Raw genomic sequence first — 27,392 nt, 5'->3', positions numbered from 1 at the left:
AGGATTTTCAACTGGCCATGTATTATAATCATCTGTGGAACTTAAAAAAAAAAACTTATAGCTGCTTTTATCCTACTCCATACACATTGAATCATAATGTGTAGGGGAGAACCCTGTGTGTCTGTGTTTCTTTCAGGCTTTTAGATTCTTCTAGAGCCCAGCCAAAGTTGATACCAGTGCTTTATTTGCACTTCTGTGATAGCACACTGCATGACTATTTATTTATTTATTTACATGTCTGCTTTTCTAATAGATACAAGCCCATGGAAGGCAGAGAATATGCCCTATTTCTTTTGTATCCCATCTTCCCATACTCTCCCTGAGATATAGAAGGTATTTAATAAGTGCTTCCTGAATAAATATGTTTAGTTTGCCTTACTTATGCTGTTTCATTCTTTAACAAAATCATGCCTCTAATGGGTGATATCTTATTTTGGAGCTACAAAAATCTATAGTTTTCCCTATGCAGGATTATAATAAAATTATAATTTCCTATTTTTACAAAATAGCATGCTTAGTGTACACTTTGGCAACTTTTTATGTTTTTATAAATGCAAGTATCTTAACTTGATATTTGGTTATTTTTGTATATTTATCTTTAAAAACATTGTAGTGTACAGAAAAATCCAATGTATACATGGATGATATATTTGTTTATTTCAGACGAAACTGCATTTTAGCAGATGAAATGGGTCTTGGCAAAACCATTCAATCAATTACATTCCTCTACGAAATCCTTCTGACTGGTATAAGAGGACCTTTCCTGATTATTGCTCCACTTTCTACCATTGCAAACTGGGAGAGAGAATTTCGTACATGGACTGATATTAATGTTGTGGTTTATCATGGGAGCCTGATTAGCAGACAAATGATACAGCAATATGAGATGTACTTCAGGGACTCACAGGTGTGTTACTGATGATTTTGTTTGTTGTTTGAAAAAGCCAATTATTATGTTTTAATTATTTTCAAATTTGAGATGGATTTTATTTTCCTATGTACATCTTGGTTCGATCTCTTTTTTCATTGTATTTATTTTACAATAAACTTTAGTAGCTGAAGAAAACAATGACAAGGAATTAGGGTGATGTTCCGGTTCACTATAAAGTATGCTGATCTATACAAAGATACTAATTTGATTGTATCCCTAATTTTTCAACTAGAATAATTTTACTCATTGCTTTTAAATATACATTAAATTTATTTTTAGAAAAATATGTCTCTTTGATCATCCTCCATTATTTTCTCTCCATTTCTAAAATTCAAATCTTCACCCCTGGTGAGTACTGTGGGTTTAAATGCTTACTGAGATGAAACCATAGGTTCTTTTCCATGTTCAAAGGACTTTGATTTTAGACATATTTTAAGTTTGGTTTATTTGTTTTGTATGCAGAGTCAGGCATACCTCTCTATCATTTTCCCTTTTGAATTGGTTATTCCAGTGCTCTGGTGATTTGGTGGTTTTCTTCTCCTCTATATCCTAAAGGCACTTTTTCCATTTTACTTTGGCCTCTTTAGGAGGAAATTTAGTTGGAGATTTATTATTTTTCATCTAAATACACACATCATAAAATTAAGAGTTAGCATTATAATAATGAATTTTCTAGCAGAAAGTTAAGAAAGCAATTAAGGACCAATTAGAGTTTTGAGTGGTACAGGACTCTTTAAGAATTTTATTAAGAAATAGTATCAGTAAAAACATAGTTCACACAAACATATATGTTTTAATTAGAATAGGTTTTTTGGCTAACATTCTACCTCAGTAGCACCTTAATAATTTATTTTTCTTTCACTAGTTCTTTTGTTTTATAAGGATCATTATAATGTATGGCTAGGTCATGTGATATGATACAGGTTGAAGTAAGGTAATGTGCCTAGCCTTCTACTGCTTTTCTTCCCAGTAGCAACTGATTGTCTATCTATTTGAAGCTGAAAATGAATTAATTAAGTTAGTTCCTTCAGCCTCATTGTCTCTCTTACTTTTATGATTGAAACAGTTACATTCTTATGAAATTAAGCATCTATATAACGCTTTAGTTATTCCTCAATTTTATTGAAACTGTCACCTTTGTATTTTCAAGCCTTTGACATCTCAGATTATAGTTTGATTCCCTTCCATAGTGTTTTATTCTTCTCAATCATACATTTGTAGATTTTAAGAGCTGTATGGTATCATAAAAATGATTATGACTGACTTAGTTTAATCTCGTTTTTATACAGACAGTATAATTAAAATATTAGGAGTTTAAGAGATGTTTAAAAGTTTTAATATATGTCCCATATGAGTTTGGTATAAACATGATAGCCAAGAAGCTAAAAGATTCTTGATGTGTTATGAACTGAATAGTATATATTAAATATTATATATTGTGGTAAATGTTATACATTCTAGAAGGATATTATCTGACAGGCTTAAAATTTAAAAAGATAAATCTCTACATAGATCTGTGCTTAGATACACATTTAACTTTTTGAGTTAATTCTTTTGGGTGTATTTTAATATAAATGAATTGAATATTTGACTTCTGCTTTTTCAAGTTATTAAATAGCCCGACATCATAATAGTAGTAAAATATGCTAAGATTTTCTGAATCACCCTGAAAAAAGTAACAGATAATAACACAAACAGTCACAATCATTTATTAGTATTTGCCATGTGCCAGGCAGTCCACCAGACATTTTAGAATTAGTATTTCCCTGAATCTTTGTAATGCCTGCCTTGTAAGTAGGTAATAATATTAGCCCCATTTGCAAATGAGGAAACTGAGGTATAAAGAAGTTATGCAGTTTCCTCCAAAATCCCAACAAAACTGGGATTAATAAACCCAGGTAATTAGAATCAAAAGCCCTTGTTCATAAACATTGTGATATCACTTTACCTGAATGCCTTCTGCCTGAGGTTGTTAGAGCTATATAAATGCCCTAGACTTATACTTTACGCCTTTCTAAATAATATCTATTGGATCTGTTTTTCAACTTAGTAGCCATGCATATAATTATTATGGATTAATCTAATTAAGTTAGTAGGTATTGGGCACCTGGGTGGCTCAGTGGTTGAGCGTCTGTCTTTGACTGAAGTCATGATCCCAGAGTCCTGGGATCAAGTCTCACATCAGGCTCCCTGCAGGGAGCCTGCTTCTCCCTCTGCCTGTGTCTCTGCCCCTCTTCTCTGTGTCTCTCATGTGTAAATAAATAAAATCCTTTTTTTAAAAAAGTAGGAATTAAACTCTAAATCAGAATACACAATCTTTCTTAACCCTTAATTTCTCCTAATCCCTGATAGTTTATAGTTTTCAGTCCCATTTAACATTTTCTTAGTTTAGATTCCAGGATTTGTACTGTCCTATTCTTTCTGAAGCCCCCTTTACTGTTTCCTTTGTACCTTCTCTATCTAAACTTGGAGGTGACCCAGGGCTCAATCTTCAGACTCTTTTATATCCATACTCTTTCTGTCAGAGGTTTCATTCAGTCACACAACTTAAGTACCATCTATACTGCTAGAAACTCCCCAGATCTTATCACCAACTCTAACTTCTTTCCTGAATTCCAAAGAGCTCTCCAAATGCCTATTCATCTATTCCACTTGGATATCTAAGTAGTTTTCTCAAACATAACGTGTCCAAAATCCTGAATTTTCTTGTTGTAAGTAGCAACACCACATTCTAATTGTTCAAGCTAAAAGATTTTACACGTAAACTTGAGTCTTCTTTTTATCCCACTCTATGCCTATCCATTAGCAAATCCTGTTGGCTCAACCTTCAAAATACATTCAGAACTGAATACTTCTCATGACTTCCAATGTTAATCTCTTGCTTGGATTACTATGACAGACCCATATTGGTCATCTCTATGATCTGTCCTTGGCCTCTTTCAGACTATTTTTCTATGGCCACCAAAGGGACTCTTAAAATACATGTCACTTCTTGTCTCAAAACCCTCCAGTAGCCTCTTGCTTAGAGAAAGAGCCAAATCCTTAGCAAACTTTCCAGTCCCAGGACAGCTTCATCTCCTCCACTCAATGAGTTTCAGCTTCTCTGGCATTCTTACTATGTGAAGACTGCCGTAGATACTCCCACCTTAGGGCCTTCACACTTGCTGCTTCTTCCAAGATTGCTTTCTACTGTAGAGCTGTAGGTATCACATGGCTTTCTCCCTCATCTTCAGAACTTTGCTCTAATGTCACTTCTCAGTAATAGCCTCCTATGCAATCCATAAAATTGCAGTGGTCACCTCCGACCCCATATACCTTTCTTATTTTATTCCACAGCCCTTATCACTTTGTAACTTTTAAAAATATTTTCTTAATGGCTATGTCCTACATTTGAATCATTGGGCTGTAAGTTCCACTTGGATAATTATTTTTGTCTGTTTTGTTTACTGCTGTATCTCCAGCATCTAGAACAGGGTCTGGCACACAGACACTCAATAAATATTTGCTGAATAATTGACTCAGGTGGCTAATTTTGATATTAACTATTTATTTGCCGTTGTATGTGTCAACTCATGGATATAAGTAATAAGCATTAAAGCTGAAATTTCACTGTCCAGATTTTATAATGGCCATTTCTTTCTTGATCTAAAATTGTTACTACAACTCTTAAAAACTATAAAATATTTTATCAATGAATACTGATTTGAATATAATTATAAATTAAATAATTGTGTTGGCATAATTTTTTGCATTATTCTTGAAAACACTGCAATTTAATCATTTTAATGCTAAACTTCCTCATTATTTAAAGGGCAGGTATGCATATATAAAAATTTCAGTGGAAAATGTTTTGTAGCAGATATCGTTAGATATATTTTTATGCTATTTGATAGGAATTAAAAATTGTGATGAAGACATTCTAGCAAATTATTGTATTTGATAATAAATTTCTAGGGACGTATCATTCGAGGAGCTTACAGATTCCAAGCCATCATCACCACTTTTGAAATGATTCTGGGTGGCTGCGGAGAGCTTAATGCAATTGAATGGCGATGTGTGATTATTGATGAAGCACATAGGTTAAAAAATAAAAATTGCAAACTTCTAGAAGGTCTGAAACTCATGAATCTGGTAAGTAACTTATTATTTGACTTAATGCAGTGTCTTAGTTACTTAGTGATAGGTCAGATAGAGACAGAACTAATGCTAACCTCACTTTTTAAATTTTAGAGTATAGATCAGATTCTTATCTGTGGCAATTGAGGGTTTTTTGTTTTTTATTTTGTTTTAATTACTAAGGAAAAAAATTCCCCATGCTCAGCATAGGTTGGTTATAATTCATGGATTTTTAAAAGTCATCTTCTTACTAGTGTGTTTGCTTATTTCAAATCAGAGTCTTTTAACATTTTCATTTAATTGAGATCACATAATTAGTATATAAACACTTGAACAAGTAACTCCAATATGCAGAGCTACATACCATAAAACTGAAGCATTCCTTTTTACTATCAATACCCACCTCAGTTCTACTCCCCACTCCAGTATTTATAGATTGTTATGCATCTTTCTAGACTAAACTTTTGCCAGTATACACATATATATGCATATATAGTGATACATGTAGAAATATTTAGCTTAGGAATTTAGAGATGTTGTTAAATTTTATTTTATTTTATTTTTTTTTTTGTTGTTGTTAAATTTTAAATGATAATTTGTACTGTCATTAAAAATATTTATTTCCTATTACTACTATGTTTAATTTGTAATGCTGTTCTAGTGTAGAAGCATATTCCAGTTAGCTCTTCATATTGTTATATTGCCTTAATGATTTGAGAATTGTTCTTGCGTGAAAAGTCAGGTGATTTTAACTGCTCTCTCTCCTGCCTCAGAGAGGCCTTGGCTCACAGCCTCTTGGGGGGCTAGGAGCAGTCCTCCCAGTCTGGAGACCCCTTGGGGTCCTGTGGGAAGTGTTTAAAATAAACACAGGTGGATTAAAGGGTAAAAAAAAAAAAAGTCAGGTGATAATTAGCCAAATTATAAAGAATGAGAACCATTTTATATACAAATTACCATACCAAAAATGGTGGAGTACAAAAGAAACAAATACCTTCTTTGTTCTTGAAAGGTCTGTTTCTTTGAGAAAAATCCAAAATAGGCTTCCTAATTATTTAGAACTTTTCTTTTAAAAGCTTGAGTAGGTAAAAATAACATACAAAGTGTAGTATTACAATAATGATAGAGTTTTTAAAAAGTAATTTGAGAAAGTAAATTAATGAAGATTCATGAGTAGAGATGTTTTTTGAGATGTCTCTTGAAAATTATAGTTAGAAAAGTACTTTTGAAACACTAAACATTTAATAACCTATGTCAGCTTTCATGTAATTCTCAGACTGTGGTGTTTGACATGAATTATTCTTGCTTTATGTAGGAACACAAGGTGCTTCTGACTGGCACACCTCTCCAAAATACAGTTGAAGAACTATTCAGTCTTCTTCATTTCCTAGAACCTTTAAGGTTTCCTTCTGAATCAACATTTATGCAAGAATTTGGGGACCTGAAAACAGAGGAACAGGTATCCTCACTGGTCTTTGTAAAGAAGTGCATCAAACCTCTTATCTCTGTGATTGTGTGTGTGTATTTGTAACTGAATGTGCATACATGTTACATATCTTTTCATTATTTTTTGTGCAGGTGCAGAAACTTCAGGCTATCTTGAAGCCGATGATGTTGAGACGATTGAAAGAAGATGTGGAAAAGAAGCTGGCACCAAAGGAAGAAACCATCATTGAAGTGGAACTTACTAACATTCAGAAGAAATACTACCGGGCTATTTTGGAGAAGAACTTTTCATTTTTGTCCAAAGGAGCAGGGCAGACTAATGTCCCTAACTTGGTCAATACTATGATGGAGCTCAGGAAGTGCTGTAATCATCCATATCTTATCAAAGGTAGCTAAAAAGGATGGCAAACAAAAACTTAACTTCTTTAAACAAGTACTCATGAACTTTAAAAAACAAAAGCAAATAAACACTACAGCTATAGTGGCTGTTACAAGAAAAGGCAGTGATGTTCCATCTCTTCACTCTGGTATTCTCGGGGGGTTATGAGTGTTTTCAGAATCAGGGTGCTCCATGATCACATGCCAAGTTCCAGAAGCAGGACTTGCATTCAGTCTAATGTGGACTGGAATTCCTCCTCCAGGTGAATCCTCCTCCTGTGCAAAGACAACAAAGCCTACTTTTGGGGCTCTGGATTTTTTTTTTTTCCTGGGCTCTTCCAGTCCAGGTCTCGGATTACTCTGTTTTTGTGCTGTGATAATGTTACTTTTTAAGGTCTTGTTAGGTTCTTGACTAGCATTGCCTCTGTGTATCTTTTCACCAATTCCTAGGAATATACTCCCATCTTTATCCAGGACATGTGGTTTCTTAGCCCTGTAAGTAACTCTCTTGCCATCCCATTATTCTTTAATGATCAGATGAATGGAGGGAAGGCAGAGAGCCTTTAATGCTGGTTAGACTCTCTGGAGGAAGTATGTATCACAAGACCTATAACTTGACTTCCCTTTTAATTGTTCTGTTTCCTTGTTTTGATGGCTGGCCGGATACCCATAGACACATCCAGATTAATTATGATCACCATTCAGTTATGATCACTGTTGTATTGGTCTTTAAATAATAAATGTTTGTTTAAAAATATGTGTTTACTCATGTAGGTTAGGACCACATTTTCATTAATTCTTTCCCTAATAGCATTCATTAAACATTTAACAAACATAAATTTATATAAGGCATTATGCCAGAGGTCTAGAGAGATAAAAAGATGCTTTAAGACATTGTCCACATCCTCAGTGGAATTATAGTCTGATGTTGATGGGTGTCTAGCCACAAACATAAATAATTCCAATAAAAACAGTATACCTGTCATCAGAAAAATTTAATGTGTTACAGAAGCGCAGAGGAGCACTAATTTTGATTTTTTTTTTTTTTTTAAAGCAGCTGGGGGTTGCCTGCATCTGTGCATTGATGCTATCTTCTTATGTTTCTTTGACAGGTGCTGAAGAGAAAATACTTGGAGAATTTAGAGATACATATAATCCAGCTGCTTCTGATTTTCATCTTCAAGCAATGATCCAGTCTGCTGGCAAATTGGTCCTTATAGATAAATTGCTTCCCAAAATGAAAGCCGGAGGTCATAAAGTGCTCATATTCTCTCAGATGGTACGCTGCCTTGACATCCTGGAGGACTATCTCATTCATAAAAGGTAAGGCTTATGATTCATCTACTGAATTATACTGTGAATTACACTAACTTTATGCTATTAAGGATTTTGCATCACTGAACTGTAACATTTGTTGACTTACATCTTTATCTAGATAAGACTCCACTTAAATCTGAGTAAAAATAGCTTAGGATTATGTGTCAGGTGTTCTTCTAACCTACATATGTTGCAAATAGTAGACAGAGCTAAGGAGACTAAGAAAAGCTTGTAAATTGGCAAGTATTTATTGACCTAGGAATTGATTTATTAGTATCCATTTTACTTGATCTGTAAATCTTGCAATAATGACAGTTTAAGTGGACTTATAGCCACCTTCAAAAAAAAAAAAAAAAAAAAAGGTTACCTTTTCAGATCTTTCATTATCATAATTAGAACCTGAGCTTGCCGCGCTTTGATTCTTACCATATACCATTTGATATTTATTCATGCTTTTAATCTTTTCATTTGTTTAATGTGGGGTTTGATTTTGTTTTGGTGCATGACAATAAATCTTCAATATTGTCTGATCAGTATTTAGATAAATAAGATATTTATCATAGGTTATTTTCTCAGAACATTAGTTGTCCAGTCAGATGCCAACATACTACTCTAAAAGGGAATCTAAAGATGTAGCTGTAGATTTTAGTTCAATGGATTTTGACTCTTATAATAGATAACTAAAGGTCTATACTAATTTAGATTTTTCAGAAATTGTGTAGTTCATTTTTATTTTTTATTTCTAGTTCTGTTTTTAGTGTCAGTATTCCACTCCTTTAGTCTAATTCCAAAATGTATATTATTCTCAACTTTATATCATAGAAGTAAAAAAGAAGATAAAACTGCAATATTCTTACATTTCCTTGATCTGATACAAAGAACTTTATAAAACAAAGACGAATTTCATGGAAAACCCCAGATTTCTTTAATGTCAGGTTATTAGAAGTCACACCCCATTTCACAGGTACTGCAGACAAGAGTGAGCTCCTGCAGAGTTTCTAATAAATTATATGTGTAAAGGAGTGTCTTGAGCCAGGAGAGGTATGGCAAATGTCATGTGTATTCCTCTTCTAATTCCTAAATTTTTATAAATTTTAATTTTATTAATGTCTATCAGTTTCTGAATTTTATGTAAATGAGGAAAGAAATTAAAAGTTAATTACTTAAGAGTAATGACTTTAAAGAATTAGGATTCTAAAGCATGTTTTGGAATGTTCTAGAAAACTTTGGATTTTTAAGTAATTATTAATGTTTCAATTTCAAATATTGTTAATATCTTGCAAATTTATTAAATGAGGTTAAAAGCCTTATTGCTATTTTCAGATCCTTTCAATAAACAGACTTGTTTAAAAAGTTGAAAAAAAAAAAGGATTAGCATTCTAGTTTTCCCTTGATAGATACATAATTTAAACTCAAGTATCTTAAAAGAAAAACATGATTGAGACAGGGACATTGTTAATCTCTTGAAGTTTTATAAAAGTCTTTGCTTTAAAAAAAAAAAAAAGGGGGATCCCTGGGTGGCGCAGTGGTTTAGCGCCTGCCTTTGGCCCAGGGCGCGATCCTGGAGACCCGGGATCGAATCCCACGTCGGGCTCCCGGTGCTTGGAGCCTGCTTCTCCCTCTGCCTATGTCTCTGCCTCTCTCTCTCCCTCTCTGTGTGTGTGACTATCATAAATAAATAAAAATTTACAAAAAGAAATTTAAAAAAACAAAACAAAACAAAAAACAACAACAAAAAAGTCATTATATACCATTATAATGAGATCAGCAAGGCAGTTTTTGTGTTTTTTTTAATTCCAACTACTGAACAATAGTCATTATGATGATACTGTATCTATACATCAAGAATTCTGTATCTTTGTACTACTTTGTATTTCCTCCCTAACCACCACCACCATGAAGAATTGTAAAACCACACAAACTAGTTGGGATGATACTGCTTCTTAATTTTATAATAAACATAATGTTGCAAGGAAACTGACTTTACATTTGATAGAATGTGTCTTTATTTTCATTATATTCATCTAACTAAATTTATGACATTTCATTTGATAGATATTTATATGAGCGAATCGATGGAAGAGTCAGAGGGAATCTTCGACAGGCTGCTATAGACCGATTTAGTAAACCTGATTCAGATCGATTTGTTTTCCTTCTATGTACCCGAGCTGGTGGGTTGGGCATCAACCTAACTGCTGCAGATACATGTATAATTTTTGATTCTGATTGGAATCCTCAGAATGACCTGCAGGTAAATACATTCCTTGGCTAAAAGAATTAAATTTCCTTTTTCACTCCTAGAATTATTTTTTATATTCCACCTCTTTTATTCTTATCTGAATAAACTAACATATATGTTTCCCTAAGAAATATCTGTGCCTAATAAAATAGTTTAAATTATCTTAATTTAATGACAATAAAATATATTTAAATTATATATCTTCTGAATAGGTTTATCTACTTGAGTACAGTATCTGTTTGAAGTATATTATGTAAATTTGAGAGAACCTAACTTTTAAGAATGACTTCTTTGTGTGGGGCACCACGGTGGCTCAGTCAGTTGAGTATCTGACTCAGTTTCAGCTCAGGCCCTGATCTCAGAGTGGTGAAATTGAGCCCCGAGTTGGGCTCCACACTCAACATGGCACCTACTTGAGTTTCTCTCTGCCTCTGCCCTTCCTCCCCCAGGTACACTCTCTTTCTCTCTCTCAAATAAATAATTTTTTTTAAAAAAAAGAATGACTTCTTTATAATAAAAATTTTAGAATCTTTCTAAAAAATAAATATTTCTCCTAATTTCATCTTTTCAATCATATAGTATGCATGGAATTAAGAACTAATAGACTATGCCTTTTTATGAAATACTGTAAAAAATTTATATATACATCTAAGTTAAGACAGCACTTGGACCTCTAGAAACAGGAATATTAATATTTGTAGAGTGATCAAATAGCATCAAAGTTTGTAGAAGATAAACATTTGGGAAAGATATAAGAACATAAAGATTAAAAGAAATTCTTTTATTGTTCATGATAGTCTATTGCAATTAATGTTATTACTATAAGTAGTTATAATACCAAATATAGAAAATTGTTACTGAGAATATACCTGACAATAAAAATTAACCTCTCATTTGTACATAAATGTATACTATATGTAAGCTATTTCAAAATCTTAAAGATCCAAAATTAATAGATTAAACCAGGGACAAACTCCTTCTGTAGAAGGCCAGTTAGTAAATATTTTAGGCTTTTGTGAATCACACAAGGTCTCTGCCACACAAGCTTTGTTGTTTGTTTTCATGGTCCCTTAAAAGAGTAAAAGCCATTCTTAGTTGGTAGGTCAGATATGGTCCACAGGATATAGTTTTCTAATCTCTAGGATAAACCCAAATTATAATTACTTGCCTTTTGGATGCATATTTATACTCACACTGTCTGCAGCATATGTGATGTTTTAAAAGTTAATCTAAAATAAAATCACATTTTAGAGCCCGAGGAGGAACCAGAAAAACTGTAAGGTATTCCCCAACTTCTCCCTCTCACTTGGTTTTTCCTACTTACTGCTAATGTAGATCTAGTCCTCATAGACTAATGAAAAATTTGGCCTCTTATACTTTCCCTAGATCTGGAGCAAGGTTGTTCACTCCCAATTCTGAGTTGTAAAGAGCACAGAGGTGATATAGAATAAAGATGTCAGCAAAGTATAGCATCAGTGCCACCTATAAATTTTAAAACCATAATTTATGATGTAGTCTTCTGAAGATAATGGGAAGGTAATTAATACTTTGGGAGAAAGACCACTGATTCTGTGGAACCTTTAGAGTCTAAATGTTTCACATAAATTTTAAGTTTTGTAGAACCCCAAAATAAAATCTGAAGCTCTTGGGGCACTTGGTGGCTCAGTTCATTAAGTGTCTGACTCTTGATTTCAGCTCAAGTCACAACCTCAGGATTGTGGGATCGATTCTCGCTAGGTGTGGGACCTATGTAATATTCTCCCTCTCCTTCTGCCCCCATCCCCCACTTTCTCTCTCTCCCCCTCTCCAAAAAAAAAAAAAAAATGAAGCTCTTATGTAATCTCTGAGGTCTCTACTTCCAACTTGTATGCATATTAATTAATTAGTTCTTTCCATGTTTAAGTACAATTATGTCTCCAGAGATACCTTTAAGTTTTTATCCCCCTTCAAATTACTCGGCTTAACTAAAATGTATTGAAAAGTTTGCTGATAATATAGCAGAATAAAACTTGAGAAATTCGTGGTTAGGTTTTAAGTTTAGAGGTTGAGTTGCCACCAGCTAAAAACAATCTGTTCATAGAGTTTATATTCCTGTCTAAAATCTTGATGGGATGCCTGGGTGGCTGAGCAGTTTAGCGCCTGCCTTTGGCTCAGGATGTGGTCCCAGGGTCCTGAGATCTGGTATCACGTTGGGCTCCCTGTGTGGAATCTGCTTCTCCCTCTGCCTGTGTCTCTGCCTCTCTCTCTCTTTGTGTCTCCCATGAATAAATAAATAAAATCTTTTAAAAAATAAATTAATAAAATCTTGATGATGCCCTCTTTAAAAAACAATAATTCTCCATGGATTTATATTCTCTGATAACATAAGCTTAAATTTTAACTTACTGCTGATTATGGAATCATTTCTCATTTTAATAAGCACTACCTCCATTTCTGGAAAAAGGTTAGAGTTAATTCAGTAGCAAGAGTTTCTAAAAATTCTTCCATACTTCTATATTCCATCGCAATACTCTTTTGTTAAATGCCTTTTGTGTAATCCCTTTTGTGCTACTTTGTAAAATAAATTGAATCTGTAACTTCATTTTTTATAGGCCCAAGCTCGTTGCCACAGAATCGGTCAGAATAAAGCAGTTAAAGTCTACCGACTAGTAACTCGTAACTCATATGAGAGAGAGATGTTTGACCGAGCCAGTCTGAAGCTGGGTCTAGATAAGGCTGTGTTACAGAGCATGAGCGGAAGAGAAAGTAATGTTGGTGGTGTATGTATATTTTCCTTTCATTTGAAATTTTTGTGTTCTTACTTGCATTTAATTTTAACTTCAGGTAATGTATCATTTAATTTTGATCCATACCACTAAATAGATACTTTTATGTAAAGAGGCATTCAGAATAGACTTATATTTAGTTAGTTAATGCTTGTGAATCCTGTTCTGTTTATATTGCTCCAGTGCTTGTGAATTCTTTTTCTGTTTTTTGGGGTTTTTTGTTTGTTTGTTTGGGTTTTTTTGCTTGTGAATTCTAAGAATGTTTTCAAGGCAGAAATTCTTGGCTCTGCTTTAAGGGTTAGTATTAATGGCACAGCAAAGCAATTTGTGAATTCTTCCGCATTATTTCTATAAACAATTTTTCAAATATTTTGTGTGTGTCAAACTACTACCTTTGGCTTTGTTTTGTTTTAAATGATATTTTTTGGCTTTTTTTTCCCCCCTCAATATTGTTGCCTTATATTTTATGCTTGTAACAAATATAGAACCCTAATACTGAAAAAAACCTTGAGAGGTTACCTGCCCCATAACCTTTGTTGTAACTTAAGCCTTTATTAGAGGCACATGGCAAATCTTATTTTAAAGATAGTAAGAAGGAAGTCAACAACTTCAATGTGTTCTTTTAGAGGATTCTGTTTTCTGTATATCTTGAACCCCAAATGCAGTTTAAACATGACTCTGTACTTTGAAATTTCTTAGGGATACTGTTTCATTTTAGGAACTTCAAAATAACTGTTACCAAATTATTTTCTCTTTAGATTCAACAGCTTTCTAAAAAGGAAATAGAAGATCTGCTTCGAAGAGGTGCTTATGGTGCCATTATGGAGGAAGAAGATGAAGGCTCTAAATTCTGTGAGGAGGATATTGATCAGATTTTACTACGTCGGACAAAAACTATTACAATTGAGTCAGAAGGACGCGGGTCAACATTTGCCAAGGTAACAGTGAGTGTGATATTTGATAAATACACCAGTAATGTTTACAACTAAAAAAAAAAAAAAAAAAAAAAAAAACCTCTTTAACTCTATTAATTATTTGCAGAGTATCTACTTAACATTTAAAGTGAACTATCTTTAAAGAGGTAGTATATTATTTTCCTTCATTTTTTTTCTGGCCTCTCATATCAAATTTCATATGTACCCTTCTGATCCTAGAAATGAAGTGTAATAACCAGAAATAGTTCTATGCATTAATCTGAGTAGAACATCTAGAATCAGATTTAGTAATTAAAGAACATATATGCCAAAGTCAGAGCAAGGTGTGAATAATAGTGTAGGAGGTTAAATCATCTTACATTAACTGACAATAATTTGAAGTAATTTAAAGAAAAGATTTCTAATTGCATCTTAAATACTTAAATCTAATTTGGGGAGGGTAAAATGAAATTTGTGTCTTGAAAGGAAGTGTTAATACCTATCTACCTTATTTTGGGGAAACATTTCAAAAGTTTAATAACTGCCTTTACATTTATGCCCCCCTCCTTTTTTTACAGAGATATGATAAACCTATATCTTGTATTCATCTGAAGAGTTTATTATTGCAATATTCTGTGTCATTTGCACTGATTCATACAGGTTTTCTCTTCTCCTCTTCACTTCCTTTCTGTATTTCCCCCCTCCATACTCACCCCAGAGGCCTTTTTTTTATCTTTATGGAGAACTCTGTGTTAGAGCAGGTAGCATAGACACTGCACCCAAAGCAGTATCAATCAGTCTTCCAATGAAAATTTTTGTTTTGCATTCATTCAGCAAACTAATGAAATCAGTGTCAGGTACTTTGCTAGATGTTGGGAATACTAAAATGAAAGGATTCTAGTTGCTGAAAAAAGCAAAGAAAGAAATAATTAATTTTACATGAAATAGAAGAGGCAGAGAATCAGGAAAGCCTTTGTGGAGAAAATCACATCTGAGCTGAGTCTTGAAGGCAGTGTGGATTTCATTGTGTTAGTCACAGAAATGAATCGTGTGTTGCTAAACTACAAGGAAGATTTTAAGGAATACGGCATAGGCATGTATAGATGCACAGGATGAACTAAATGGAGATGAAAAGGGATTAGGGAGGTCAGACCTAAATTGTGAAGGGCTCAAAAAAATTCCATTTGGAGGAATTTGAACTTGATCCTGAGGCAGTTAAAAAGCTTTTAAATCCCTTCAAGCAGAAAATGGACATAATGAATGCAGTTTAGAAATCTAACTCTAGCAGCAGTGTAGAGAATGAGTTTGAAAGGAGAAAAACTGGAGGCAGGGATACCGGATAAGAGGCTTATATAGGATATGATGATGGATGAACTACAGTAGTGGAGCACCACTTAAATCAACAGGAGATGATGACTAGTTAAAAGTGTATGGAAGGGGAGTCAGAAAGGACTTGAAGATTTCTGGCTCAAGTAGGGAGGAGGGTCATGGAATCATTAAGTAAAGTAGAGAATGCAAGAGAAGGAAGTTTGTGGAGAAAACAAAATACTGGGGCTGTGTATTTGTGGTGCTTACAGGGCATCCAACCAGGGATGTCCAAAAGAGTTGCCTAGGATACAGACAGAGATTTGAGAGTTCCCAGAGAATAAATCAGAAGAAAGTAGTATTTTGGAAACAAAAGGAATACTGCAGAAGTATAAGGCTGAGAACTACAGCTGGTCGCAATTGGGTAGATACACACTGGCTCTAACTTCTTTCCTAAGATATCTTGTTTACTTGGGATTCCTTGGCTCTACCCAAGTTGTCAATACACTGTGTACAGAGATTATAGAAATCACTTTTGTTGGTTATGCTATGCCTAGAGATACTCTCTTTAAAGTTTTGTTTTTTTTTTAATTAATGTAGACATGTATAAAGCGTTTAATGACTGCAGGTGTTTCCAAGGCCTCCTCATTTATGGTATTAATGAGAATCATTATAGAAAGCCAGACTACCAGAGTTTGAATTCTGACTAATCAACTGAATGACCTTGGACAATTAATCTTTAAGAGTCTTTCTTGTCTTTAAAGAGGAAAGTGTCATAATCTTGTGTGGCTTTTTTTCTACTTTATAATAAACTGTTATATGAGTATTATTTTATTCAAGTATACTCTTATCAGAGCCAGCTGTGCTATAGGAATATGAAATACTTAAGCATTAAAATTTCTATTTGAAACCCTCAGACCATCGAGTAACTTGTATTTGAAAAGAGGGCTGACTAAAGAGGTACTTCAGTAGATGAGGAAGTCCAGAGAGTTTGCCTATAGTCATCTTGGAAAGTGTTCATTTCCACAGTGGTATGCAAATGCCCCTATATAGTGGACATTTAGCATATTAAAATATGGCACCACTGTATGGTAGCACTGAAGGTGCAAAGTTGATAGTATTTTATACTTTTTCCTGGAATTTCCAAAGACTTCCTCTATGCTTAATTGTTTTAAGTAGTTTGGATAAATGAATTAATTCCAGTCTGTTTCTTTGCATTATCAAATAGTTTTTTTTTTAATAAAAAGCTATTTATGGAGCAGAGTGCATAATAAGATTATTTATTTAGACTTAGTACGTGTCCATCAAATAAAACTCATTAATAGTAGCTTCATTTATAAGTGGTTCTTATCACCTAAATCTTGTTTTGAAATATTTTCATAAGGGCAATCAGGTGAATCCGAGAAATAGAAAATTTTCTCATCCAATTTCTTTATTTTCTTGTAGAGAACAAGGCTTTGAATTGCTTAATTCACGAAAACAAAGCAGTCTGTATCAAGCTTTGGTGGATTGCTTATTTGTAAGGGCCCTTCTGTGGCACCCACTATCTTTCTGCCTTTTTTTGATGTAAGAAGATGGATTTCTGCATTTAAAAAGTCTTCCCTTGTAAACAATAAAGGGATTTTAATGATTGAGGGGAAACATTGAGAGAAAAATATTTTTAGAGTAATTAGGATATTAAGATTTAACCTTTGAAAGTAATCAGTAAACCCAAACCTGATGATTTCTTCTACAGTAGGCATTTTATTTCTATAGACATTCATTTGTTATCACCCTTGAGAATTTTAGAAGTAATTTTGAAAATAGGTTATATGTGTTTTAACAATAGCATGTAGAATTATTTAGAAATATGTTTTTATTTTATTTGAAAAATAAATGTATCATTTTCTTAAAATGAATATAACAAAAGCTATTTAATAGTAAAGTATAATTTCTTTAAGGTAAATTATAATTATCAGCAATTATCCGGTAGCAGAATAAAAGCAATTATCCACTGCAACATAGAATTTTTTTAAGATTAGCAACTGTAAGCTACTATGTTTCAAAGATCTAATTGTTTCCCTTTAACGGATTTTCATATTAAATGTCCATGTAAAGCAGATGTTCATTTGCCAGATGTGTTAAATCTCAAGAAGCGTGTATCAATGAAACTGTAGTACAAAATAAAACCCTATGAACTTCAGTGAATTTTCCAATGTTCAAGTTTATATTAATGAAGATTTGAAACTTTGGATGTCATATGTCTTCAGTTATGAGAATTTCTTTTCTGAATTAACCAAAGTCTCCTCATGGTTTAGGAATTACTTGAGCAAAGTTAAATGTCTGTTCCTTTACTCATTCATAACACTTTGATTGTTATCAGATACTTTTATACAGATGATAATGGATACTACTTTTCATTTTATCAAGCTAGTTAGCCTATGCTCTTTAAGTTGGATATGAGTTTTTATAATCATTGCTTTATCATTAAGAGGTGTCTCACTGTATTATTTCCTGTTGCCACTGTAACAAATCACCAGAATACAAATTTATTATCTTATTGTTCTGGATGTCAGAAGTCTAAAATGAGTCTTACAGTGCTAAAAGTCAAGGTGTATGTAAGGCTGGTTTCTTCTGCAGGGTCCAGGGGAGAATCTGTTTATTACTTCTCCCAGTTTTCAAGTGCCTTCATTTCATGGCTTGCGACCATATTCCAATCTCTGCTTCTGTTGTCACATAGCCTTTTCCTCTTATTTCCTCTTAGAAGGACAGTTGTGATTATATTTAGGGCCCACCTGTATAATATAAGCTTATCTCCCCACTTCAAAAATTATTAACTTTGTCATGTCTGCCAAGTCCTTTTTGCCATTAACATTCACAAGGATCCAGGAAATGGGACTTAAATATCTTTGGGAACTTTTATTCAACCTATCACATTAATCCTTTCAACAAGTTAAAAATTACTATTTAAAAAAATTCCTATTTTCAGTAGTTTCATAATTATAGTTTAGAACAAGCAAAAAAAATTTAAATTCATTTCATTAAAACATGTGTTTTCATCACTTGTTTCATAAAAATGCCTGTAAAATGCACATTTTAAACATTTATAATATTTCAACACTTGTTATACACAAGCATCTTAATCCAGCCTCAAAAGAATGTTTGGTGGAATGAATGTACTTATTACTTGGTAAGCAGTGTCATGAACAGAGTCTTAATGTTCAGCAAGAGGCATTTAGGATTTTAATTTTGTTTCTCCTCATTTGTTAGACACAATACCAAGATTCAAACTACAAATGTTAGACTGTGGTATAATGAAACCTGTGCATTTGTCACCCAACTTCAACAATTATCAACTCATGCCAACCTTGCTTCATCATTACCTGCTCCATCTTTCCTATTATTTTAAAGGAAATCCTAGGTATTATACATACAGACATATAGATATTGTACATATGAAACTTCCTTTAAGACAACCACAATACTTATTATTACATTTAAAAATAAAATTATCAGGGTGCCTGGGTGATGCAGTCAGTTAAGTTGTCCCACTCTTGATTTCAGCTTACATCATATTCTCAAAGTCATGAGATCCAGCCCTGTATTGGTGTGGATCCAGTCTGCTTGAGATTCTCTCTCTCCCTCTCCATTTACCCTTCCCCATAGTCACACACACGCAAGCTCTCTCTCTAAAATAGATAAATCTTTTAAAAATTAAAAAATGAAAATAAAATTACCAATAATTCCTTCATATCATCAATTTTCCAGTGTTCAAACTTTCAGGCTTCCAAACTTCTTGAATGTCATAAATGGTTTGTTTGCTTATAGCTGTTTTATTACTCCTTTAATGTGTAATTTTCTGCATTTTAAAATTCCATCAAGATGGGTTTTTTGACGAAGATTTTTATCATTTGATTATATCCCAGATAATTAGGCATTATCTTAAAGCCATTTTCCAATTATATTCTCCTTTGAAAATTATGTGACTATATTCTCCCCTTGAATTCTTGTAAGTGTTCCCATGCATTTTTCAGGCTCTTTCCTTTTTTTAAAGTACCATGTATCCTCACTGCTTATTTCATTTTTATAAAGCACTTTGATGACTTTCTTTGAAGTAGCATTTCTGTTTTCAGGAACTTAGGTTGCAAATAATGGTTATTAGTTTGTAAGTTCCAGTGTTGAGCTATAATATCTAAAGTTCCAACTAAAAGATTGTGTAATTTCTACAATATTTAAGAAAGTAAATCTGTTATATTTTCTTTTTTTCCTCTATAATCTCTTAAATTTTTACATTGACTATGTAGTATTTTTGTTGTAAGGAAAAGCATTTTTAATGTAAAGTGATTTTTTTCTCATATCCTGTACTGCATTTTTTAAGAGACATATCTATCTAAAAATGTGATAGAAATAAAGTAGCAATATACCAGAAAATTAACTATATAGGGCAAGCAGGCTTAAAATTCTTGTTCTGACCTAACCTAATTTCTTAATATGCATGTAGTGTTTCTATAAAGTATGTCACTGTCCTGTGCAGTTCTTGACCAAAGAGTTGATCCTTACTTACCAAAAGCTTGAGTTAAACAACAGTAATGGCTTCTTTAATCTTTTCCTAAAACTCCAGCCTGTGTTGGCAATGAGCCTTTTGCCTTGAGCAGATGCTGTGCTGTGTTTCAGGCTGTCACATTTAGAACGTCCTTTGAATGTATGTATGTATGCTGAATTAAAATTCCATCCCCAGTAAATATGACAAGATAATGTTGTAAATATACCATGATAGGTTTTCCACTAAGCTTCAAAACCATTTTGAAAAACTGCCATATTATGTATTTCAGGCGAGTTTTGTGGCATCTGGAAATCGGACAGATATTTCCTTAGATGATCCCAACTTCTGGCAAAAATGGGCTAAAAAGGCAGAAATAGATATAGATGCCATCAATGGCAGAGTAAGTATTTCTTTCCCTTTAAAAAAATTACCTGTTGGGATACTTTGGTAATATTATTATCATATTTTAAGGTATTCAACTGCATATTTACTGAAATAAATTCATCTGCATAAATAAATTGATGTGGGGTGTTAGAATGATCACCTATTGAGTCAGACGCTACTTCAATTTAATACCTCGGATATCTGCCATGGTAGGTGGTAATACAGCAAAAGTTTAAATTTGGATATTTATATTCTTAAGATTACAATATGTTTTTCAATTTTTAAAATGTCTTCAAATCCTTAGTTACTTTTATTTTGCTCTTTAACTTTGTTTTCTTGGAGTCTTTTCCCTTTAATGATGATCTAGTCAGATATAAAAGAAGAAAGACTGTCAAGAAAGTGACAATTTTATTTATTTATTTATTTATTTATATCATAAAATTTCCTTTTTTAATTTTTTTTTAGGTTTTATTTATTTATTCATGAGAGACACAGAGGCAGAGACACAGGCAGAAGGAGAAGCAGGCTCCATGCAGGGAGCCCAATGTGGGACTTGATCCCAGGACCCCAGGATCATGCCTGGGCCAAAGGGAGGTGCTCAACCACTGAGCTACCCAGGCATCCCAAGAAAGTGGGAATTTGTTGGGTTTTTTTTTATTATTGGAGTTCAATTTGCCATCATATAGCATAACAAACACCCAGTGCTCATCCCGCCAAGTGCCCCCCTCAGTGCCTGTCACACAGTCACCCCCACCTCCGCCCACCTCCCTTTCCACCACTCCTTGTTCATTTCCCAGAGTTAGGAGTCTCTCATGTTCTGTCTCCCTTTCTGATATTTCCCACTCATTTTTTCTCCTTTTGAAAGTGGGAATTTTAAACTTTCTTTTATAACTTCCCTTAGAGTTAAGAAAGGGTGCAGAAGCTAAAATAGAGTTTGTAGAACCAATAATAACTATTTACTTAAAAAAAACCTCTGTGATTATTTTTATTAGGAATCAATGTTTGTACAACATCCATTATCAAGATAATAGCTAAATGATAAAAGGAATTTTATATTAAGCATTGATGCATGGGACCTATTTTAACAGCCTTTTAAAATGTAAAAATTTACAGTAAGAAATAACATCACTGCCATATATAATCATTACTATTTAATATATTTCAGAAATATAAGTAATTCTGTATGAAACAACTAGTTTGAAAAGATATTTATAAAACATCATTGTATGTGGCATGTGTATATGTCTAAAAAAGCAGTGGAATCTTGAAGCCATTATTAAAATTAATAAATTAGTTTAATGAATTAACTGGCTAAAAGATAAATATGCCAGTTAGCCTTCCTAGATATCAGTACTAACAGAAGTAGAAAAATATAATGGAAGAAAACCTCTATTCACAGTAGGAAAAAAAAGATATAAAACATTTAGGGGTATACCTACTGGCAAATGTATATGATTTCAGTAAAGTAAATTATGAAATTTAATTGGAAGATTTGTCAGTTGGAAATTGAAAACTACGTATTTTAAACACTTTAAGAATTTATGAACATAGAAATGCAACCCAAATAAAAATGTTAGCAACTTTTTCATATAATCAGGCAATATCTAAAGTTCCTCTGGAAAAATGAATTATCAAGAATGTTAGGGCAGCCCGGTGGCTCAGTGGTTTAGTGCTGCCTTCAGCCCAGGGCGTGATCCTGGAGACCCGGGATTGAGTCTCACGTCAAGCTACCTGTATGGAGCCTGCTTCTCCCTCTGCCTATGTCTCTGCCGCTCCTCTCCTCTCTCTCTCTCTCTTTCTCTCTGTCTCTCTCTCATGAATAAATAAATAAAAATCTATAAAAAAATTACAAGAATGTTAAATGTAATTTTAGGAACCTGTCTTAAGCAATAATCATACATGTACAGTGATAACGTAGTACAGTGATGCTCATTGCCACGTTTTTGTTTTAGAAAAAACTTCTAAACTAATTCAATCTCTTATGATAGAGGACTAATACATCCATTTCTGTCTAATGCATTAGGTAAAAATAATCATGTGTATCTTTATGTACTACTGACCTAGAAAGAGCTCCAAAAGACTTCAACTTAAAAAGGAAGATATAAAACAATGCTTATATTAATATTTGTTTGTGATTTTTCAAAAGGATATATTGGGGATCCACAAATATGCATTTGTGTGCTAGTCCAGCTAGAGCCCATTAGGAGTTGAGCACCATTTTCACAATAAGCTAATATGCAGAAGACAGATCAACCACTGCTTTTATACAGCTTTATGAATCCTGGTGGGTGAGACAGAAGTAAACAAATATGTAAGACAATTGCAGAGAGTGAAGAAAATAGGATAGTCAGATGATAGAGAAGCCGGGAGATATGGAGACAGCATTAAATTAGGTGGTCAGAGGAGGTCACTCTGATGGGACAGCTGTGCTGAGATTGAGTGAGTAGAAAGAGCCAGCAAAGTAAAGACACGAGGAAAATCCTTCAAGGTACAGAGGATGGCAGTGAGCCATTGGTGAAATAAGCTCCATGTATTCCAGAAATAGAAGCGACATTATGGCAGAATGTGGGTAGTTAATGAGGAGGTGATAAGCAAGGTCAAAGACCGTAGGTATGGGTCATATCATAGGGCCTTGAAGATTACCCTGACAAGTTAAGCACATTATATATAAACTTACATAAGCACGCACTCATTTAATTGTACTTGTAAATTACATTTTCTTATTTATAATTCAAAAAAAAATTTAGAGGTTTTCCAAAAATGAAGTACAGAGAAAACAGACTAGTGTTAAAACATATTAAAATATTATAAAGGAACCATAATTCAAACAACATGATACTGAGAAAAACATATAAAGAGCAAAGAATAAAAGAGCAGAAATTGGGATCCCTGGGTGGCGCAGCGGTTTAGCTTTTAGCCCAGGGCGCGATCCTGGAGACCCGGGATCAAATCCCACGTCGGGCTCCCGGTGCATGGAGTCTGCTTCTCCCTCTGCCTATGTCTCTGCCTCTCTCTCTCTCTCTCTCTCTGTGACTATCATAAATAAATAAAAATTTTTAAAAAAGCAGAAATTAAGAAAGAATAGTTTTAATAAAGAAATAGTATTAGAGAAAAAGGAATTATATAATAATCATGATTAGGACTGAGAGCAGTGAGAAGACCTTATAATGATATACTCCACACCAAGTAAATTCCAGTTTGTGATGAATTTTTAAAAATTTTTTGAAAGCATGAAAAAAATTAAAAAACTAGATTTCTATTTTATCAAATACTTGGTAGGAAAATATTCTAAATAGAAAGAAATCACAAAGGAAATGATTGGCATACTTAAATATATGAGATTAAGAAGTATGTAATGGAAAATAGAAGGGCAACCAGACTGGTGACATTTATATATGAAAGTTAATACCTTTATTATATGAAAGCTAACATTAAGTGTTCAGAAACACATCAAAATCAGGGGCACCTGGGTGGCTCGGTTGAGCATCCACTTCTTGATTTCAGCTCAGGTCATGATCTTAGAGTCCTGGGATCGAGTCCTACATTAGCCTCCCCACTCAGCATATAGTCTGCTTGAGATTTTCAGTTTCCCCCACCCCTCTTCTTGTTCTCTCTCTCTCTCAAATAAATAAGTAAATCCTTTTTAAAAATTTTGGGGAAAGAAAGGAAACATCAAAATCTCAAAAGATCATGGGCAAAAAATGTTTGAAATTTTACTCAGAAAATACAGTTAAGGGTTTTTTTGTTGTTTAAAGAAACTGAGGCAGGGTAAAGGGTTAACTCTAACTGAAGAAGCCTGATTTAACAAATACAGAAGGAATAAGGGAGAAATCCCTTGATTTGAGGTATTATTGACCTACCACAGTTATAACTGTAGCAGACAAGATCCATTGATGAATTCTAAATTAGTGGATGAGATTGAAGAAGAAACAGATTTTTTTACATGTTCTCAAAGTATATCTTCCTAACTTAGAAGTTTTTCATTAAAGATAAAAAGCAGGTCAACTTAAAAGTTGTTTTGAGGAGTTGCCTGAGTGGCTCAGTCAGTTAAGCGTCTGCCTTCAGCTCAGGTCATAATCTCGGGGTGCTGGGATTAAGGACTGCTTTGGGTTCCCTGCTCAGCGGGGAGTCTGCTTCTTCTCCCTCTGCCCCTCTTGAGAGCTTGTGCTCGCTCTCTCTTTCAAATAAAATCTTTAAAAAAAAATAAAAGTTGTTTTGAATGAATTAAATTGAATGAACATCATGAGGTTCATACACCTATTACCTTGCTTTTTGTATATAAGTCTTTTAGAAAAGCCTAAAACATGTTTCTAGATCTATAAAATGCTTATATCCTTTGACCAGTATTTTCATTCCTGGATATTTTCCCTTTTTGGATTTATCTTTAGGATAAACTTCGATTACAAAGATTTATTTGAGCATTATTTATTCTTTAAAAAAAATTTAAAACAACCTAAACTATGAATTAGGTAAAGAGAAAATTAAAATGCATAAATGTAGTTTAATAATATATTTTATGGTTATTATAGAAGCATAAAACAATAACTTTCATATTAATAATAAAGCTAGATACCAAATTCTTTTCATTTTTTTTTTTTTTTTTATCTACGATAGTCACACAGAGAGAGAGAGCAGAGACACAGGCAGAGGGAGAAGCAGGCTCCATGCAGGGAGCCTGACATGGGACTTAATACCGGGACTCCAGGATCATGTCCTGGGCTGAAGGCAGGTGCCAAACTGCTGAGCCACCCAGGGATCCCCTGTAATAAGGATTTTAAAGAAATATAAAAACTTTTCAGTTGATTTGATAGGTTGATGAAATTGTAATTTCATCAGATTGTAATCTGTTTTCTGGCTTTTTATAATTATCTTTGTACCATTTGAAAGGTGAAAATGTAAAAATGCTGTTGTAAGCAAAATAGGGAAAGGGCCTTCGAGTAATCGCTGTTAAATTTTACAGAACAGCTTGGTTATTGACACTCCAAGAATTAGGAAGCAAACAAGACCCTTTAGTGCCACAAAAGATGAATTGGCTGAATTATCTGAAGCCGAAAGTGAAGGAGATGAAAAGCCCAAACTCCGGAGACCCTGTGACCGTTCCAATGGCTATGGAAGAACTGAATGCTTTAGAGTAGAGAAAAATCTTCTAGTTTATGGGTAAAATACTATTTTTAATGTTTCTTGTTAGTAGTCTGCTACATAAAGCTACAGAAAATATACACTAAATTCTACTTTATTCTTTTTATCTTGTTAGAATCAACAAAATCTGTTTTGAATGCCCTAAATTTATTATGTTTAATGTATATTTATTAGCAAAATAGTGAAGTATTCTTAAATTGTAAATTATAAACATGTCACTGAAGTCAAATTCCTTGTTCTGAGATTTGCATATTCAATAATATAAAATGGATAATCTTGTTATCCATTGCTGAATAATATACACTCGAAATCACTCTACCATAGTTCTGCATTTTACTCATGGGGCAGGCTGGGTTGGGGGGGTATCTTTATTAGGTAAATCCTATTAATGACCAGATATGTTTTTTGCAGTTTTCAAGCCTTTTGTCCACAAGTTCTGTTTTACTCTAGAACTTGACTCAATATTAATGTAAATATACCTTTTTAACCAGATGGGGCCGATGGAGAGAAATTCTGTCCCATGGCCGTTTTAAAAGACAGCTGAATGAACATGATGTAGAAATAATTTGCCGAGCCCTCTTAGCATACTGCCTTGTTCACTACCGAGGAGATGAGAAAATTAAAGGCTTCATATGGGATCTTATCACTCCAACTGAAGATGGGCAAACACGAGAGCTACAAAATCATCTAGGTAAGAAGATTCTTGCTTTTCTTAATATTTATTTTTAGTTATATAGATAGTACATACCACAGTATCTTGTTAAGTATTGAAGCATTACAGATAACATTAAAGAACCCTTAAAGTTCACTCGCAATTCAAGTTCTGACTTAGCAAATACCAACTTATTGATTCGGTTGGGTTGGGTTGTTAGATATGTATCAGTTTGCAGGTTGTTGCCTCAGAACTTCCCATCTGTGTTCATGTAGATCTGTCTCATTTTTAAAACTCCTTTTTAGTAGTTCATAGTAGGAGTAGTCCTTAGTTTATTTAGCATCTGCTTTAATGATTGGCACTTAGGACATTTCTAGTTTTTTGGGGTTTTTTGTGTTTTTTTTGTTTGTTTTTTTTCTCATTAAACTTTTGTTTTAATGGGTCTCAAAATTCTGTGACAGATTTTTGGTCGTTTCCATTAAAAAGTACTGATTTTAAAAACTAATAACTTAAAACTGCCACACACGCACAAAAAAAAAAAAAAAAACAAATGGTCCACAAAACATTCTCCTTTCCTTCTGAAGGTTTTACGATGCATTGTTATCATTAACCAGTCTTTTACTATTAAACTTAAATGGCCAATTGACACAAACAGTTCTGAGACCGTTCTTCCACCACTGATTAAGACTGGGGTGGCAGGTATTGGGGATAATATTCATTTAGCCTTCTGAGCTTTCTGGGCAGACTTGGTGACTTTGCCAGCTCCAGCTGCCTTCTTGTCCACTGCTTTGATGACACCCACAGCAACCGTCTGTCTCATGTCACGAACAGCGAAACGGCCCAGAGGAGGATAGTCAGAGAAGCTCTCAACACACATAGGTTTGCCAGGAACCATATCAACAATGGCAGCATCCCCAGATTTCAAGAACTTGGGACCATCTTCCAGCTTCTTTCCAGAACGACGATCTATCTTTTCCTTCAGCTCAGCAAACTTGCAGGCAATGTGAGCTGTGTGACAATCCAGCACAGGTGCATATCCAGCACTGATTTGGCCTGGATGGTTCAGGATAATCACCTGAGCTGTGAAGCCAGCTGCTTCCATTGGTGGGTCATTTTTGCTGTCACCAGCCACGTTGCCACGACGAACATCTTTGACAGATACGTTCTTGACATTGAAGCCCACATTGTCCCCAGGAAGAGCCTCACTCAAAGCTTCATGGTGCATTTCAACAGACTTTACTTCAGTTGTAACATTGACTGGAGCAAAGGTGACCACCATACCAGGCT

The 27,392-nt window shown here is 33.8% G+C and overlaps 1 protein-coding gene across 11 annotated transcripts in view; it reads left to right on the top strand.

Moving 5' to 3' along the window:
• The window catches only part of CHD9 (chromodomain helicase DNA binding protein 9), a 221,161-nt gene that overhangs the window by 147,892 nt on the left and 45,877 nt on the right, over nucleotides 1-27,392 (top strand). For all 11 annotated transcript variants that reach the window (XM_072827068.1, XM_072827070.1, XM_072827073.1 and 8 more), the window contains 11 exons: nucleotides 664-907; nucleotides 4,886-5,062; nucleotides 6,360-6,503; nucleotides 6,623-6,878; nucleotides 7,981-8,191; nucleotides 10,241-10,436; nucleotides 13,016-13,183; nucleotides 13,948-14,127; nucleotides 20,220-20,330; nucleotides 25,275-25,471; nucleotides 25,945-26,144. In XM_072827068.1, coding sequence (XP_072683169.1) covers nucleotides 664-907; nucleotides 4,886-5,062; nucleotides 6,360-6,503; nucleotides 6,623-6,878; nucleotides 7,981-8,191; nucleotides 10,241-10,436; nucleotides 13,016-13,183; nucleotides 13,948-14,127; nucleotides 20,220-20,330; nucleotides 25,275-25,471; nucleotides 25,945-26,144 — 2,084 coding nt within the window. The remainder of the gene's footprint in view (nucleotides 1-663; nucleotides 908-4,885; nucleotides 5,063-6,359; nucleotides 6,504-6,622; nucleotides 6,879-7,980; nucleotides 8,192-10,240; nucleotides 10,437-13,015; nucleotides 13,184-13,947; nucleotides 14,128-20,219; nucleotides 20,331-25,274; nucleotides 25,472-25,944; nucleotides 26,145-27,392) is intronic.

The sequence above is a fragment of the Canis lupus genome, chromosome 5 (genome assembly GCF_048164855.1).
Source record: "Canis lupus baileyi chromosome 5, mCanLup2.hap1, whole genome shotgun sequence".
NCBI lineage: Eukaryota > Metazoa > Chordata > Mammalia > Carnivora > Canidae > Canis > Canis lupus.
The sequence above is the reverse complement of the archived record's forward strand: the minus strand, read 5'-3'. Positions and strand labels throughout refer to the sequence as shown.